General features: G+C 38.5%; 1 protein-coding gene across 1 annotated transcript in view; it reads right to left on the minus strand.

Moving 5' to 3' along the window:
• Nucleotides 1-14,699, minus strand: part of SHOC1 (shortage in chiasmata 1) — a 90,585-nt gene that overhangs the window by 6,900 nt on the left and 68,986 nt on the right. The window contains exons 23-24 of the mRNA XM_055579319.1: nt 13,787-13,908; nt 8,931-9,024 (exon numbers count right to left, since the gene is read on the minus strand). Of these exons, the coding sequence (XP_055435294.1) occupies nt 8,931-9,024; nt 13,787-13,908 (216 nt within the window). The remainder of the gene's footprint in view (nt 1-8,930; nt 9,025-13,786; nt 13,909-14,699) is intronic.

Here is a 14,699-nt window from a genome sequence, read left to right on the forward strand (position 1 = left end):
GCAGGGCAAAGACTAATAAAGTTTTGCCAAGAAAATGCACTGGTCATAACAAACACCCTCTTCCAACAACACAAGAGAAGACTCTATACATGGACATCACTAGATGGTCAACACCGAAATCAGACTGATTATATTCTTTGCAGCCAAAGATGGAGAAGCTCTATACAGTCAGCAAAAACAAGACCAGGAGCTGACTGTGGCTCAGACCATGAACTCCTTATTGCCAAATTCAGACTTAAATTGAAGAAAGTAGGGAAAACCACTAGACCATTCAGGTATGACCCAAATCAAATCCCTTATGATTATACAGTGGAAGTGAGAAATAGATTTAAGGGCCTAGATCTGATAGAGTGCCTTATGAACTATGGAATGAGGTTAGTGACATTGTACAGGAGACAGGGATCAAGACCATCCCCATGGAAAAGAAATGCAAAAAAGCAAAATGGCTGTCTGGGGAGGCCTTACAAATAGCTGTGAAAAGAAGAGAAGCGAAAAGCAAAGGAGAAAAGGAAAGATCTAAGCATCTGAATGCAGAGTTCCAAAGAATAGCAAGAAAAGAAAGCCTTCTTCAGCAATCAATGCAAAGAAATAGAGGAAAACAACAGAATGGGAAAGACTAGGGATCTCTGCAAGAAAATCAGAGATACCAAAGGAACATTTCATGCAAAGATGGGCTTGATAAAGGACAGAAATGGTATGGACCTAACAGAAGCAGAAGATATGAAGAAGAGATGGCAAGAATACACAGAAGAACCGTACAAAAAAGATCTTCACGACCCAGATAATCACAATGGGGTAATCACTGACCTAGAGCCAGACATTCTGGAATGTGAAGTCAAGTGGGCCTTAGAAAGCATAACTACGAACAAAGCTAGTGGAGGTGATGAAATTCCAGTTGAGCTATTCCAAATCCTGAAGATGATGCTGTGAAAGTGCTACACTCAATATGCCAGCAAATTTGGAAAACTGCAGTGGCCACAGGACTGGAAAAGGTTAGTTTTCATTCCAATCCCAAAGAAAGGCAATGCCAAAGAATGCTCAAACTACTGCACAATTGCACTCATCTCACACGCTAGTAAAGTAATGCTCAAAATTCTCCAAGCCAGGCTTCAGCAATATGTGAACCGTGAACTTCCTGATGTTCAAGCTGGTTTTAGAAAAGGCAGAGGAACCAGAGATCAAATTGCCGACATCTGCTGGATCATGGAAAAAGCAAGAGAGTTCCAGAAAAGCATCTATTTCTGCTTTATTGACTATGCCAAAGCCTTTGACTGTGTGGATCACAATAAACTGTGGAAAATTCTTCAAGAGTTGGGAATACCAGAGCACCTGATCTGCCTCTTGAGAAATTTGTATGCAGGTCAGGAAGCAACAGTTAGAACTGGACATGGAACAACAGACTGGTTCCAAATAGGAAAAGGAGTTCGTCAAGGCTGTATATTGTCACCCTGCTTATTTAACTTCTATGCAGAGTACATCATGAGAAACGCTGGACTGGAAGAAACACAAGCTGGAATCAAGATTGCTGGGAGAAATATCAATAACCTCAGATACGCAGATGACACCACCCTTATGGCAGAAAGTGAAGAGGAACTCAAAAGCCTCTTGATGAAAGTGAAAGAGGAGAGTGAAAAAGTTGGCTTAAAGCTCAACATTCAGAAAACGAAGATCATGGCATCCGGTCCCATCACTTCATGGGAAATAGATGGCGAAACAGTGGAAACAGTGTCAGACTTTATTTTTCTGGGCTCCAAAATCACTACAGATGGTGACTGCAGCCATGAAATTAGAAGACGCTTACTCCTTGGAAGGAAAGTTATGACCAACCTAGACAGCATATTGAAAAGCAGAGACATTACTTTGCCAACAAAGATCCGTCTAGTCAAGGCTATGGTTTTTCCTGTGGTCATGTATGGATGTGAGAGTTGGACTGTGAAGAAGGCTGAGTGCCGAAGAATTGATGCTTTTGAACTGTAGTGTTGGAGAAGACTCTTGAGAGTCCCTTGGACTGCAAGGAGATCCAACCAGTCCATTCTGAAGGAGATCAGCCCTGGGATTTCTTTGGAAGTAATGATGCTAAAGCTGAAATTCCAGTACTTTGGCCACCTCATGCGAAGAGTTGACTCATTGGAAAAGAGTCTGATGCTGGGAGGGATTGGGGGCAGGAGGAGAAGGGGACGACAGAGGATGAGATGGCCGGATGGCATCACTGACTTGATGGACGTGAGTCTGATTGAACTCCAGGAGTTGGTGATGGACAGGGAGGCCTGGCGTGCTGCAATTCATGGGGTTGCAAAGATTCGGACACGATGAGCGACTGATCTGATCTGATCTGATCTGAGTGTAGTCTTTTTGGAGAGGGCAATGGCACCCCACTCCACTACTGTTGCCTGGAAAATCCCATGGACGGAGCAGCCTGGAAGGCTGCATCCTAGGGGTCGCTGAGGGTCGGACACGACTGAGTGACTTCACTTTCACTTTTCACCTTCATGCATTGGAGAAGGAAATGGCAACCCACTCCAGTGTTCTTGCCTGGAGAATTCCAGGGATGGGGGAGCCTGGTGGGCTGCTGTCTATGGGGTCACACAGAGTTGGACAAGACTGAAGCAACTTAGCAGCAGTATAGTCTTTTAAACATATTTGGTGTTTTATTTCATCTGTATTAGAAGAAGAGAAATTTGGATGTCACTAGTAATATTTAATATTTTGCTTTTTTGTAGGTTAAACCTAATAGTTCTCATGTAAAAATAAGACTGAAAGATATAGTGCAAGATTTTTTAAAAACAAAGTTGAAAAATAAGGATGTTTAATAGATTAATTTGATGCTGTATTCAAAAAGAAAAATATGTTTTGATTTAATATGTTTTTTGGAATTGTTCATCCAATCATGGCTTACTTGATGGTAAGATACCCCTGTCAATATGTGTTAAAACCGCATGCTCAGTCACTCAGTCGTGTCTGACTCTGTGACACTGTGAACTGTAGCCCTCCAGGCTCCTCTGTCTATGGGATTGCCCAGGCAAAAATGCTGGAGTGGGTTGCCATTTCCTCCTCCAGGGGATCTTCCTGACCCAGAGATCGAACCTGCATCTCCTGCATTGGCAGGTGGATTCTTCACCACTGAGCCACCTGAGAAGTGTTAAACTTAACTCTAAAAGGAGTTTTTAATACCCCCTACTTCCTATCTGTCACTTATGTTTTCCTCCATGCCGTTCTCTCTTCTGAAATGCCAGCCTTTTCCTTCCGCTTTCATTTCTATTTTTATCTTCTTCATCTTTTGGATTTTGTTTACAGAAAGATAACTAATTCATGGGTTAGCAGTTTAAAGTGGATGGAGAATACTGCCGTAAACAATCATATCTTAATAATATAAATATTCTGTCCAGTGGTAGAAACTTAAGAAACAAAGACTGTACAAACTTCACAAAAATAATTATGACATTTTCTTTTCTTTCAAAAGAATAACAAATACAAAGCAATGGACATGAGTTCGAGCAAATTTCTGGAAATCGTGAAGGACAGGGAAGCCTGGAATGTTGCAGTCCCTGGGTTCACAAAGAGTTAGATATGACTTAGTGACTGAACAATAACATATGCATACTAAAGAAGGACTTTCTTTATATTAAATATACAGAATACACAGAAATACACGGTTTGATTCCAGATTTATTTTATTAAAAGTTTTGGATGTTTTGAGAAGATCTGAGACATTTAAATATAAATTTTATTTTAAAGGGCATAATTTTATAATGGTAATGACTGTTACCTATACTCTAGGGTGGGGATTCTGGAGCTCCTAGCTAGACTTTGGGAGAGTCAAGAACCCCCGCCTAACATTGTTTTCAAAAATTTGCATGTGTGTATCTATACATTTTTCTACAAAGAGAGTTCTTAAGAAATTGATAGAACTTTTTTTGAATTTTAGAGTAAAATATGGGATGAAATACTAACAGTAAAATAGTAGCAGTATTTTCTTTTACTTTAAGAAAATATATTTAAATTTTGCAATACTCTTTTTATGGCTAGGCTTTCCAAATGCTTGGAAATAAAAAAGTTATCCAACTTGATGGATTTTTTTCGGCCCTAAAGGCCAAAAATGCAAAAGGCCAAGAAATGCAAAAAAGCAAAATGGCTGTCTGGGGAGGCCTTACAAATAACTTGAAAACAAGAGAAGCGAAAAGCAAAGAAGAGCAAAGATATACCCATTTGAATGCAGGGTTCCAAAGAATAGCAAGGAGAGATAAGAAAGCCTTCCTCAGAGATCAGTGCAAAGAAATAGAGGAAAACAATAGAATAGGAAAGACGAGAGATCTCTTCAAGAAAATTAGAGATACCAAGGGAACATTTCATGCAAAGATGGGCTTGATAAAGGACAGAAATGGTATGGACCTAACAGAAGCAGAAGATATTAAGAAGAGGTGGCAAGAATACATAGAAGAACTATACCAAAAAAATCTTCATGACCCAGATAATCACAATGGTGTGATCACTCACCTAGAGCCAAACATCCTGGAATACAAAGTCAAGTGGGCCTTAGAAAGCATCACTGCGAACAAAGCTAGTGGAGGTGATGGAATTCCAGTTGAGCTATTTCAAATCCTAAAAGATGATGCTATGAAAGTGCTGCACTCAATATGTCAGCAAATTTGGAAAACTCAGCAGTGTCCACAGGACTGGGAAAGGTCAGTTTTCATTCCAATCCCTAAGAAAGGCAATGCCAAAGAATGCTCAAACTACCGCACAATTGCACTCATCTTACACACTAGTAAAGTAATTCTCAAAATTCTCCAAGCCAAACTTCAACAATACATGAACTGTGAACTTCCAGATATTCAAGCTGGATTTAGAAAAGGCAGAGGAACCAGAGATCAAATTGCCAACATCTGTGGATCATGGAAAAAGCAAGAGAGTTCCAGAAAAACATCTATTTCTGCTTTATTGACTATGCCAAAGCCTTTGACTGTGTGGATCACAATAAACTGTGGAAAATTCTTCAAGAGTTGGGAATACCAGAGCACCTGACCTGCCTCTTGAGAAACCTATATGCAGGTCAGGAAGCAACAGTTAGAACTGGACATGAAACAACAGACTGGTTTCAAATAGGAAAAGGAGTCTGTCAAGGCTGTATATTGTCACTCTGCTTATTTAACTTGTATGCAGAGTACATCATGAGAAATGCTGGGCTGGAAGAAGCACAAGCTGGAATCAAGATTGCTGGGAGAAATAACAATAACCTCAGATATGCAGATGACACCACCCTTATGGCAAAAAGTGAAGAAGAACTAAAGAGCCTCTTGATGAATGTGAAAGAAGAGAATGAAAAAGTTGGCTTAAAGCTCAACATTCAGAAAACTAAGATCATGGCATCTAGTCCCATCACTTCATGGGAAATAGATGGGGAAACAGTGGAAACAGTGGCAGACTTTATGTTTTGCGGCTCCAAAATCACTGCAGATGGCGACTGCAGCCATGAACTTAAAAGATGCTTACTCCTTTGAAGAGAAGTTATGACCAACCTAGACAGCATATTAAAAAGCAAAGACATTACTTTGCCAACAAAGGTCTGTCTAGTCAAGGCTATGGTTTTTCCAGTAGTCATGCATGGATGTGAGAGTTGGACTATAAAGAAAGCTGAGTGCCAAAGAATTGATGCTTTTGAACTGTGGTGTTGGAGAAGACTCTTGAGAGTCCCTTGGACTGCAGGAGATCCAACCAGTCCATCCTAAAGGAAATCACTCCTGAGTGTTGAGTGGAAGGACTGATGTTGCAGCTGAAACTCCAATACTTTGGCCATCTGATGTGAAGAACTGACTCATTTGAAAAGACCCTGATGCTGGGAAAGTTTGAAGGCAGGAGGAGGAGGGGATGACAGAGGATGAGATAGATGGTTGGATGGCATCACTGACTAAATGGACATAAGTTTGAGTAAGCTCCGGGAGCTTGGTGATGGACAGGGAGCCATCCATGGGGTTGCAAAGAGTTGGACATGACTGAGCGACTGAACTGAACTGAAAAGCCAAAAGCCATATTACCAAATTATTCTAAAATAATATGTTTAGGTAACTCCCTTTAATGTAACAATGTCATCAAGTAGGAGAACGGGAGGCTTGAGTATTGGTGATATATTAATAACAAAATTAGAGCAATTTGATCATATTTGTTTCTCAACTTTCATGGAAAAATGGACCTATTTTTAAGAGCATTAGGAAAACTTGAAAAGCTTTTGGAATAGTTGGAGTCAGGTAGGAAGAGACTTTCATTTGGAATGGATTGTGCCTGGGCAGTAATTCCTATTTCATCCCCAAATGCCTTCCTTGGAACATATACTTTGTAGGCCATGTCACTGTACCTGAATACTGTCACTTATTGGTATCAGATACCCCATGTAGAGAAGAATAAAATGATTCTCTAAATCATGTTTTGCACTGCTCACTATTAAGTGAAGAGAAAAGAGGCTGATTAAGTGGTGAAACCTCCCTTGAGTGAATAATTGAGAAATATACATTTATTCAGATAACTTTTCTGAGAATTGTATTTCTTTGTTAAAAATGCATCATAAGATCAAAATTATCTGGATTTTATTTCAAATAGATCATTTGATGATTTTCTTAACAGGTTCTGCTTTCACTGAATTCTATTCAGTGGATGTTTGTGGAATATTTTTACTGTGTACAAAACACTGTGCTAGAATGCTATAGGTTTTACAAGGAAAAGTGCCTAGTTCTGATGGTTCAGAGTGGATGATACATGAATAAATACCTTATATTATAATAAAGATATGAAATGTTATTTGGAGGATGGGAGGAGAAATTTATCTCAAGTATAATTGGGGCAAATTTTTTTAAAGGCAATAATGTTTAAAGGAATAGCATTTCTGGGGAAAGACAGGACAGAATCACATGGCTGAGAGGTGATAGTGTGGAGACATATTCAGGAAATGGTGAGTAGAATAATATCTTTAAGGATTCTAGGATTACTAGGGCTTCCCTGGTGACTCAGATGGTAAAGAACCTGCCTGCAGTGCAGGAGACAGGATTCGATCCTTGGGTCAGGAAGATCCCCTGGAGAAGGAAACGGCAACCCACTCCAATATTCCTGACTAGAGAATTCCATGGACAGAAGAGCCTGGTGATGGGCTACAGTCCATGGGGTCCCAAAGAGTCAGACACAGCTAAGCTATGGGTCAAATTGTGGAGGAGTTTGAATCAGCTGGGGTCAACTCTATTTTGATGATGTAGGAGGCTGTAGAAGATCTTTTGAGCAAGACAATTCAACTCAACAACATATTTTTCAAGAGCTTGCTATGTGGGCTCTGCTTAGTGCTAGGAAGACAAAAACGAAAAAACATATTCCCTTTCCTTTAGGAGCTTGCAGTCTCGGTAGTGAAGTATCACATCTGTATTTCAGAAATGTAATTGTGTCAATATACATGATGCATGGGAGTGGGAAAAGAGTAGAAATAAGGAGATTAATTAGGAAAAAACTCCAAATACGAGGTAAAGGCCTTTATTTAGGGAAATAGCAATGGGAGTAGCAAGGAGAGGCATAATCTAGAGACGCTGCAGAGTTAAAGGGAGGATTTTGCTACTGATTAGCTTAGAATAGTAATGCCATAAACTAGGTGTAAAAGTTAACAAAAATGTTAATTAAAATACAGTTAGGAGACCAGAAGGAGGAGCTCTCATGTCCTACCATGACAGCAGAGTCCAGTAAGAAGAAATACTTCTTCTTCTTTCCTGGCAAGAGTTCAGCCAATGAGAGACTGTCACAACTCCACTGATGAAAAGTCACTATACTTTGAACGCTCAACTCCTCCAATGGACTCTTTGTTTATTATAACTTTCCAACTTTCTTTTTCCCTCTTTAAAAGAGTTCCCCTCTCCTTTCTGCACCTGGACTTGCACATGGTTTCCCATATTTCCCATGGTTTCTAATGTTGCAGACCCTAAATTGCAATTATTTGTTGATCCCATACAAACCCATTTTTACTGTGCAAATAACTGGCCATGTATTTGTTTTGCTGCTGCTGCTGCTAAGTCGTGTCCAACTCTGTGCGACCCCATAGATGGCCTCCTACCAGGCTCCTCTGTCCCTGGGATTCTCCAGGCAAGAACACTGGAGTGGGTTGCCATTTCCTTCTCCAATGCATGAAAGTGAAAAGTGAAAGTGAAGTCGCTCAGTCGTGTCCGACTCTTAGAGATCCCATGGACTGCAGCCTACCAGGCTCCTCCGTCCATGGGATTTTCCAGGCAAGAGTACTGGAGTGGGGTGCCATTGCCTTGGGGGAGGATACAAATTGTGTTTTGGATATGCAGAGTTTGAGGTACCTGTGGGATATTCATGTAGGCATTTCCAGTAGAATTCTAGAATATTGGTGCAGACTTTAAGAAAAGTTAGGAAAATGTTAAGGATTTTCTTAGACATGAAAGCTAAATTTGTGGGAAATGTCTGAGTTTATCAAAGAAAGAATATAAAGTGATAACAGTAGAGAACTGAGCCCTCCATTTGGAGAAACTATCTAAACGTCAGAGTGGGACATTGAACAAAGCCAAGAAAGAAGATTGATTAGAGATCACCAAGGTATTGCTCTATTCATACGTCATAAAATTTCTATTTTATATAGATATAAACAGTATATCTTCCATAAGTGAATATTTTTGATCAAGGGATATTTAATTTTATTCATATTCTGACATGTTTCCAAAAAATGTCAGAGGTAGAGACAATTTATGAATTTAAATTCATTAAAGGCTTTTAGAGTAGAAATTTAAGTTTAAAGAATATATGTTAATTTGAAAACTGTTCTTTATATGGCTTTCAATATTTTTTTAGTTTACCCATGTAATGTTTCTTCTCACGGGGCAGTTGAGTTTCATTATAATTTTGGTTTATGAAAAATACTCATGAACAAACATATAGAAAAAGAATACCTTTACATCCAGTTCTTCTGATTTTAGCCCAGATGAAACCAAAGCTGCATAAATCAGTGCTAGGTGATGAAGAGTCTTTTCTGTAAGATGGTACCTAAAATATATATATATGTTATTATATTCTACTCATTTGATGTCTGATTGTACTTATTAAAAATTTATTTTATTTTCCACATGTCATAATGTCATATTTTTTGTCTACTCAGCACTCTTTTGTAAAAACAATTCCACCTCCTTTCTTCAACAGTACTGTTAAATCTAGAGAATGCTCTGTTGGGGGGTGGGGGCGGGGTGGGGAGAAGTTTAACTTATCCTCTTACTGGCCCCAGGGATGGCTATGTGATTGAAACCTAGCCAAATAGAATACTTCATCTTCCTGGCCAAAGTATCAGGTTCAGATATGAACACATGACCAAAGTAAGAATAACTAGATTTCTCCCTGAGGCTTTTCCCTGAACTGTTGGGGGAAAAAAACACTCTTTAAAATGATCATTATGTGATGTGATGGAGGTGTTAACTAACACCAAGGTGATAATTATAATTATATTGCAATATATAAATACAGGGGCTTCTCCAGTGGCTCAGATGGCAAGGAATCTGCCTGCAGTGTGGGAGACCTGGGTTTGATCTCTGGGTTGGGAAGATACCCTGGAGAGGGAATGGCTCCCCACTGCAGTATTCTTGCCTGGAGAATCCCACTGACAGAGGAGCCTATGAGGCTACAGTCCATAGGGTCACAAAAAGTCAGACATGACTCAATGACTAAACAGCAACATATAAATATATCAAATCAACAGATTGTACTCCTTAAACTTACACAATCTTATAAATCAGTTATATCTCAATAATTCTTAAAAACACCCCTTTTTTCCTTCTATAGTTATTAAGCAGGTCAAATGTGACTCTTGAGCTGTGAGTGAATATTTCTATTACCTTTATCCCCTTTAAGTACTCCAAGCAACAAAAAAGAAATTTATTGGTTCATATCACTGTGGGTCCAGGAGAAGACATTGTTGGACCCTGGAATTCGAACCACGTCACTGAGGCAATGGCTTTCTTAATTTCCTGCCTCTTCTTTCGTCTGCTGGCTTCTTTTTCAGGCAAGCTGTTTTCATAAGAGTGGCTGATAAGAGAGCCTGGCTCACTGCGCCTAAACTGTTTGTATGAACAATGTGGTTTCTATTGAACACTTGCTTTCTTTTTGGAGTCTAGAGTTTGGATTTGTGACTAGCTCTTAATAAATGCCCTGGGCAGTCAGTGTCTGGTGAGTTTCCTGATAGACAACATTTCACAAGTGTGGGCACAACTCGTTGCTGGGAAAATTAAGCATGTTCTGTGTGACTCTACTAGGAGAGGACTCTTGGAAGCTTCCTCCTAGTTTACCCTGGAATTTGCTCCATACCCTTTCCCCCTTTGCTGAGTTTGCTTTGTAACTGTTCACTGTAATAAATCATAGCCATGAGCACAAGAATATGCTCAGTGCTATGAATACTCCTAACAAAGCACCAAACTTGGGAGTTGTCTTGGGGATTCCTAGCACTTTTTCTCAAGCAAGAACTAATGGCATGAATGACTAAGGTAGTGATAACTGGAACAATTTATTTTGTAGTTTCAATTTTTCTCATTTGGTCAGTTAATTAAAATACTTTTAAAATGTTCCAATCTTCTAGAAATATGGAACTGAGATACCTAGAAGTCTGGAAAGAACTACATTTTAGAATAATATATTATTGTGAATAAATGATAATTCTTCACACCCTGAACATAAATCTATCTCAGACTATTACTTAATTTTTTCATGAAAATCTGGATAAAAATAAGTGGAAATCTCCTCTTATCATCTCTTGTACTACATTTGCATCTCTAGGTGGATACCAATCTAAAAACAACTTTAAAAAATTTCAAATCAATTGTTTATCCAGAATACCTCCAAGTTCTTGATAAAGCTTAAAATGCATTATAGCCTTTATTAATCTTCAAAGTGAAGATTTGAGACCTGAATAATTATTTTAATTTTTCAGTTCTGGTAGAAAGGAAAAACTAGGTTAAATGAGTGCTAGAGATTATTGTTAATAGAAGAAGTAATAAGAACCAAGTTGTTCATATTCTTACATTCTGACTTACACTTCTCCCCACATAATGATAATTGTATATGAAGAGCTTGGTACAGTAAGATAAGCAAAAATGGAGTCAAACAAGAATGTTAAATAAGATATCTGTGCCTTATCTAATAACTAAAGAATATTTTTGAAACTTCTACTATGACTGATGTGGTATGGGTTACGTACTATTGTAGAGATTAGAAAAGTGAATGACTAGTGTGCAGCTTAATTGGAAAGATTGATTCATTCAGTCAAGGAGTATTTACCAAGAATCTATCAAGTGAAAGCAACGTGGCCAGTGCTATAGGGCAAGGGCTCCAAAATGATAGTATAAAACTAAACATGATAAATATCAAAGATGAGGAAAAAACAGGGAGCTAAGGAATTTGAAGGATGGAAAGTTTACAACTAAATATTGATCTGTATGCATGAGTGGAGGATACTGAAGACAGGTCGAATAGAAAAAGTAGATTGGCCTTTAAACAACAGGCACAGTTTCACCAGATGAAATAGTTGGAGGAAGTAGGGACGATGGTGGGAGTTTCCTTAGTGACTAACCTGGTAAAGAACCTGTCTGCCAAGCAGGAGTTGCAAGACACGCGGGTTTGATCCCCCTGGGCTGAGAAGATCTCCTGGAGAAGGAAATGTCAACTTGCTCCAGTATTCTTGTCTGGAAAATTCCATGGAGAGAGGAGCCTGGTGGGCTACAGTCCATGGAGTCACAAAGAGTTGGACAGGATGGCGTGTACATGCATATACAGGGAATATTGTAGAAAGATAGAACTGTATGAATTAAACTAGAAGTAGGAAAGCAAGGACCCTGTTTGCAAGCCAATGAGCAGAACTTCTGATTGAAATAGAAAGCAGTGAAAAGTATGCCTGAAAATATAAGTTGGGATTATATTCTGAAGATTTTGAATATTAGGGTGAATGGTCTATGTATTCAGGAAATAATGGGAAAGTCAGTGAAGGTATTTTATCAGGGTGAAATAATATGAGCCTAGTTTTGGGAATATTAATTGTGTGTATGATGGGTTATGGAAAGTAACATTGAGAGCCATCTGGAGGTGGGGAAAGCATTGGTAGTTTGTTATAATTGTCCACATAGAATAATGAGAATCTGAATCAAAATGTTGGTAATATAGGTAGAGTGAGGGGACAGATGAAAGAGAAAGTACTCTGGTTGAATCTATAGCATTTGTTTTCCAGTCTTGGTGACTGAAAGGGAGGCAATGGTCATAAATAGCTAAAGGAAAGAAAAGAGCAGATACATTTTGGGCCGGAATAGAGAATATAGTGAATTCATACTACGTAAAATTTGAGAGCCTGTGGAATATCAGAATGGAAATATTATATGTAAAGTTAGAGACACATGTCAGAGATTTCAAAGAGAGACTGCAGCTGCAGATATAAATACAATAATTATATGCAGAAAGATGTTGACTGAAGCTATTGAGAGGATAAGATTTCTAATGGACAAAATAGAAGGAAAAGAGAGATTTCAGATCTATTTCGAGACTGGGACAAGGAAGAAGAAGAGGTAAAGTCAGAGAAGAAATGGTGAGACAGAAGATCAGAAACATGCAAGTGCCATGGAACTGAAGAGTTTCAAGACAGAAGGCACTGACAATAGTCTTAAATACTTCAAGGCAGTGAAGTAGAAATATTTTTGGAGCTGATCATCAAAAAGCCACAAATGATGAGTGACCTCTGAGAGAGAGAGATCAGTATAGAGGTAGAGACAAAAGCTAGATTTCAAAGAGTAAAAGGAGAAAGTGAAAGCAGTACATTCATAAAACTCAGAATGAGGCAAAGGAGAGACACATGATGATAACTAGAGCCAGTGTCTTGGCATGGGTTTGGGGGGTAATTTTTCAGTTAAGAGCATCAGTGGAAGAAAGTATAGTAAGATGCTAGTTAGTGTATTTTCACACGATTTTTAGGGAGGAGTGATTTAAGAATGACTTGTTAGATTGGTGCAAAAGTAATTGCTGTTGGTGCAGAAGAAATTGAGGTTAAGCAGATGGCGAAAAAGTAATTGTGGTTCAAAAGTAATTGTGGTTGGTGCAAAAGTGATAATAATTGCGTCTGGAACAAAAGTAACAGGTTGGTGCAAAAGTCAACTGCAATTATTTTTGGACCTCAATTACTGTTGCACCAACTGCAATTTTACTTTAGCACCAACCTAACAACAGATGGGAGAAGGCAATGGCTCCCCACTCCAGTACTGTTGCCTGGAAAATCCCATGGATGGAGGAGCCTGGTAGGCTGCAGTCCATGAGGTCACTAAGAGTCGGACATGACTGAACGACTTCACTTTCACTTTCCACTTTCATGCATTGGAAAAGGAAATGGCACCCCACTCCAGTGTTCTTGCCTGGAGAATCCCATGGATGGAGAAGCCTGGTAGGCTGCAGTCAATGGGGTCACACAGAGTTGGACACGACTAAAGCGACTTAGCAGCAATAACAGATGAATCCAGAATTAAAAATGAACAAAAAGTGAAACATTTAAGGCAACAATTCTTAGTGAGGAAAAGGAGGGGAAGATGATTTGTTCTGTTTCCAGGGGAAATAGATCATCTCCAAAATTCTGATTTGTCTTCCTATGGACTTGCTTCCACCTTGAGAATCCCTTACTTAAAGCAAACTAGGTGAACAAGAGGAAAATTGACATAGCTACTTTTGTTCAAAGAAGAAGACTGAATAACTTAACAGTTATATATGTGACTTTGGATGGAGAAGTGTTACTTACTCTGAGTTTAATGGCTTTTTGGCATATAAAATTATCCAACAATAGCTGTACTGGAATGATAATGCCATCAGTCTCATAATGATATTGTCTGATGCCTTCTCACAGTTTAATTCTTCTAGGTCCTACCAGAAAATAAATTAAAATATTCACTAGGTTGACCAGTTGTTATAAAATTATTGTTATTATATTTCAAGAATCTATAATATATAAATTATAACTTGAGAAGAAGCATGGGTATGGGCTTTTTATGGAAAAATAAAAGTCACACTGAAAGCAGTAGGGGAAAAGCTACAATAGATGTAAAACCGTTAATGATGGCCTCAGCCAGGAAGGTTCATGAACCTCCCAAAGTCCTAGACAGGAAGAAAGCAGCCTACAGAGTGCTCCTATTTGGGCAAAATCCTCTGTAGACTCGGATCTGACTACTCTTAAGGACAAAACCCTGTGGGATGATCTGTACTAAATACTTATTTAAGGAAGATGAAAACGCAGCTAATAGATTTATTGGAATTTCTCACTGATGATCTCTACTAAATACTTATTTAAGGAAGATGAAAACGCAGCTAATAGATTTATTGGAATTTCTCACTGATGATCTAGAATCCCTTATCTCCTTTAACAAAATTAATTTTTGATAGAACGAATAATTCAGGAAGTGTTTTATTCTAACAGTAAATTATGTAATGTAAGCAAGGATTAAAAGTTTTCCCAAACAGGGTATCCCTCCCACAAATAATTGTTATTTAAGAAATTTAAATATGTAAGACACAATATCCTATAAGAACTTTTCTAACAGTTTTTTTGTTTCTGTCATATAATTCTTACATTATTATATTTGCTTGTCATCAGACTTCTTTTTTTTTTTTTTCATCAGACTTCTACCTTAATGTATACTCCATACCATCAAACTGGT

Source organism: Bubalus kerabau, chromosome 4 (genome assembly GCF_029407905.1).
Source record: "Bubalus kerabau isolate K-KA32 ecotype Philippines breed swamp buffalo chromosome 4, PCC_UOA_SB_1v2, whole genome shotgun sequence".
NCBI classification, from domain to species: Eukaryota; Metazoa; Chordata; class Mammalia; order Artiodactyla; family Bovidae; genus Bubalus; species Bubalus kerabau.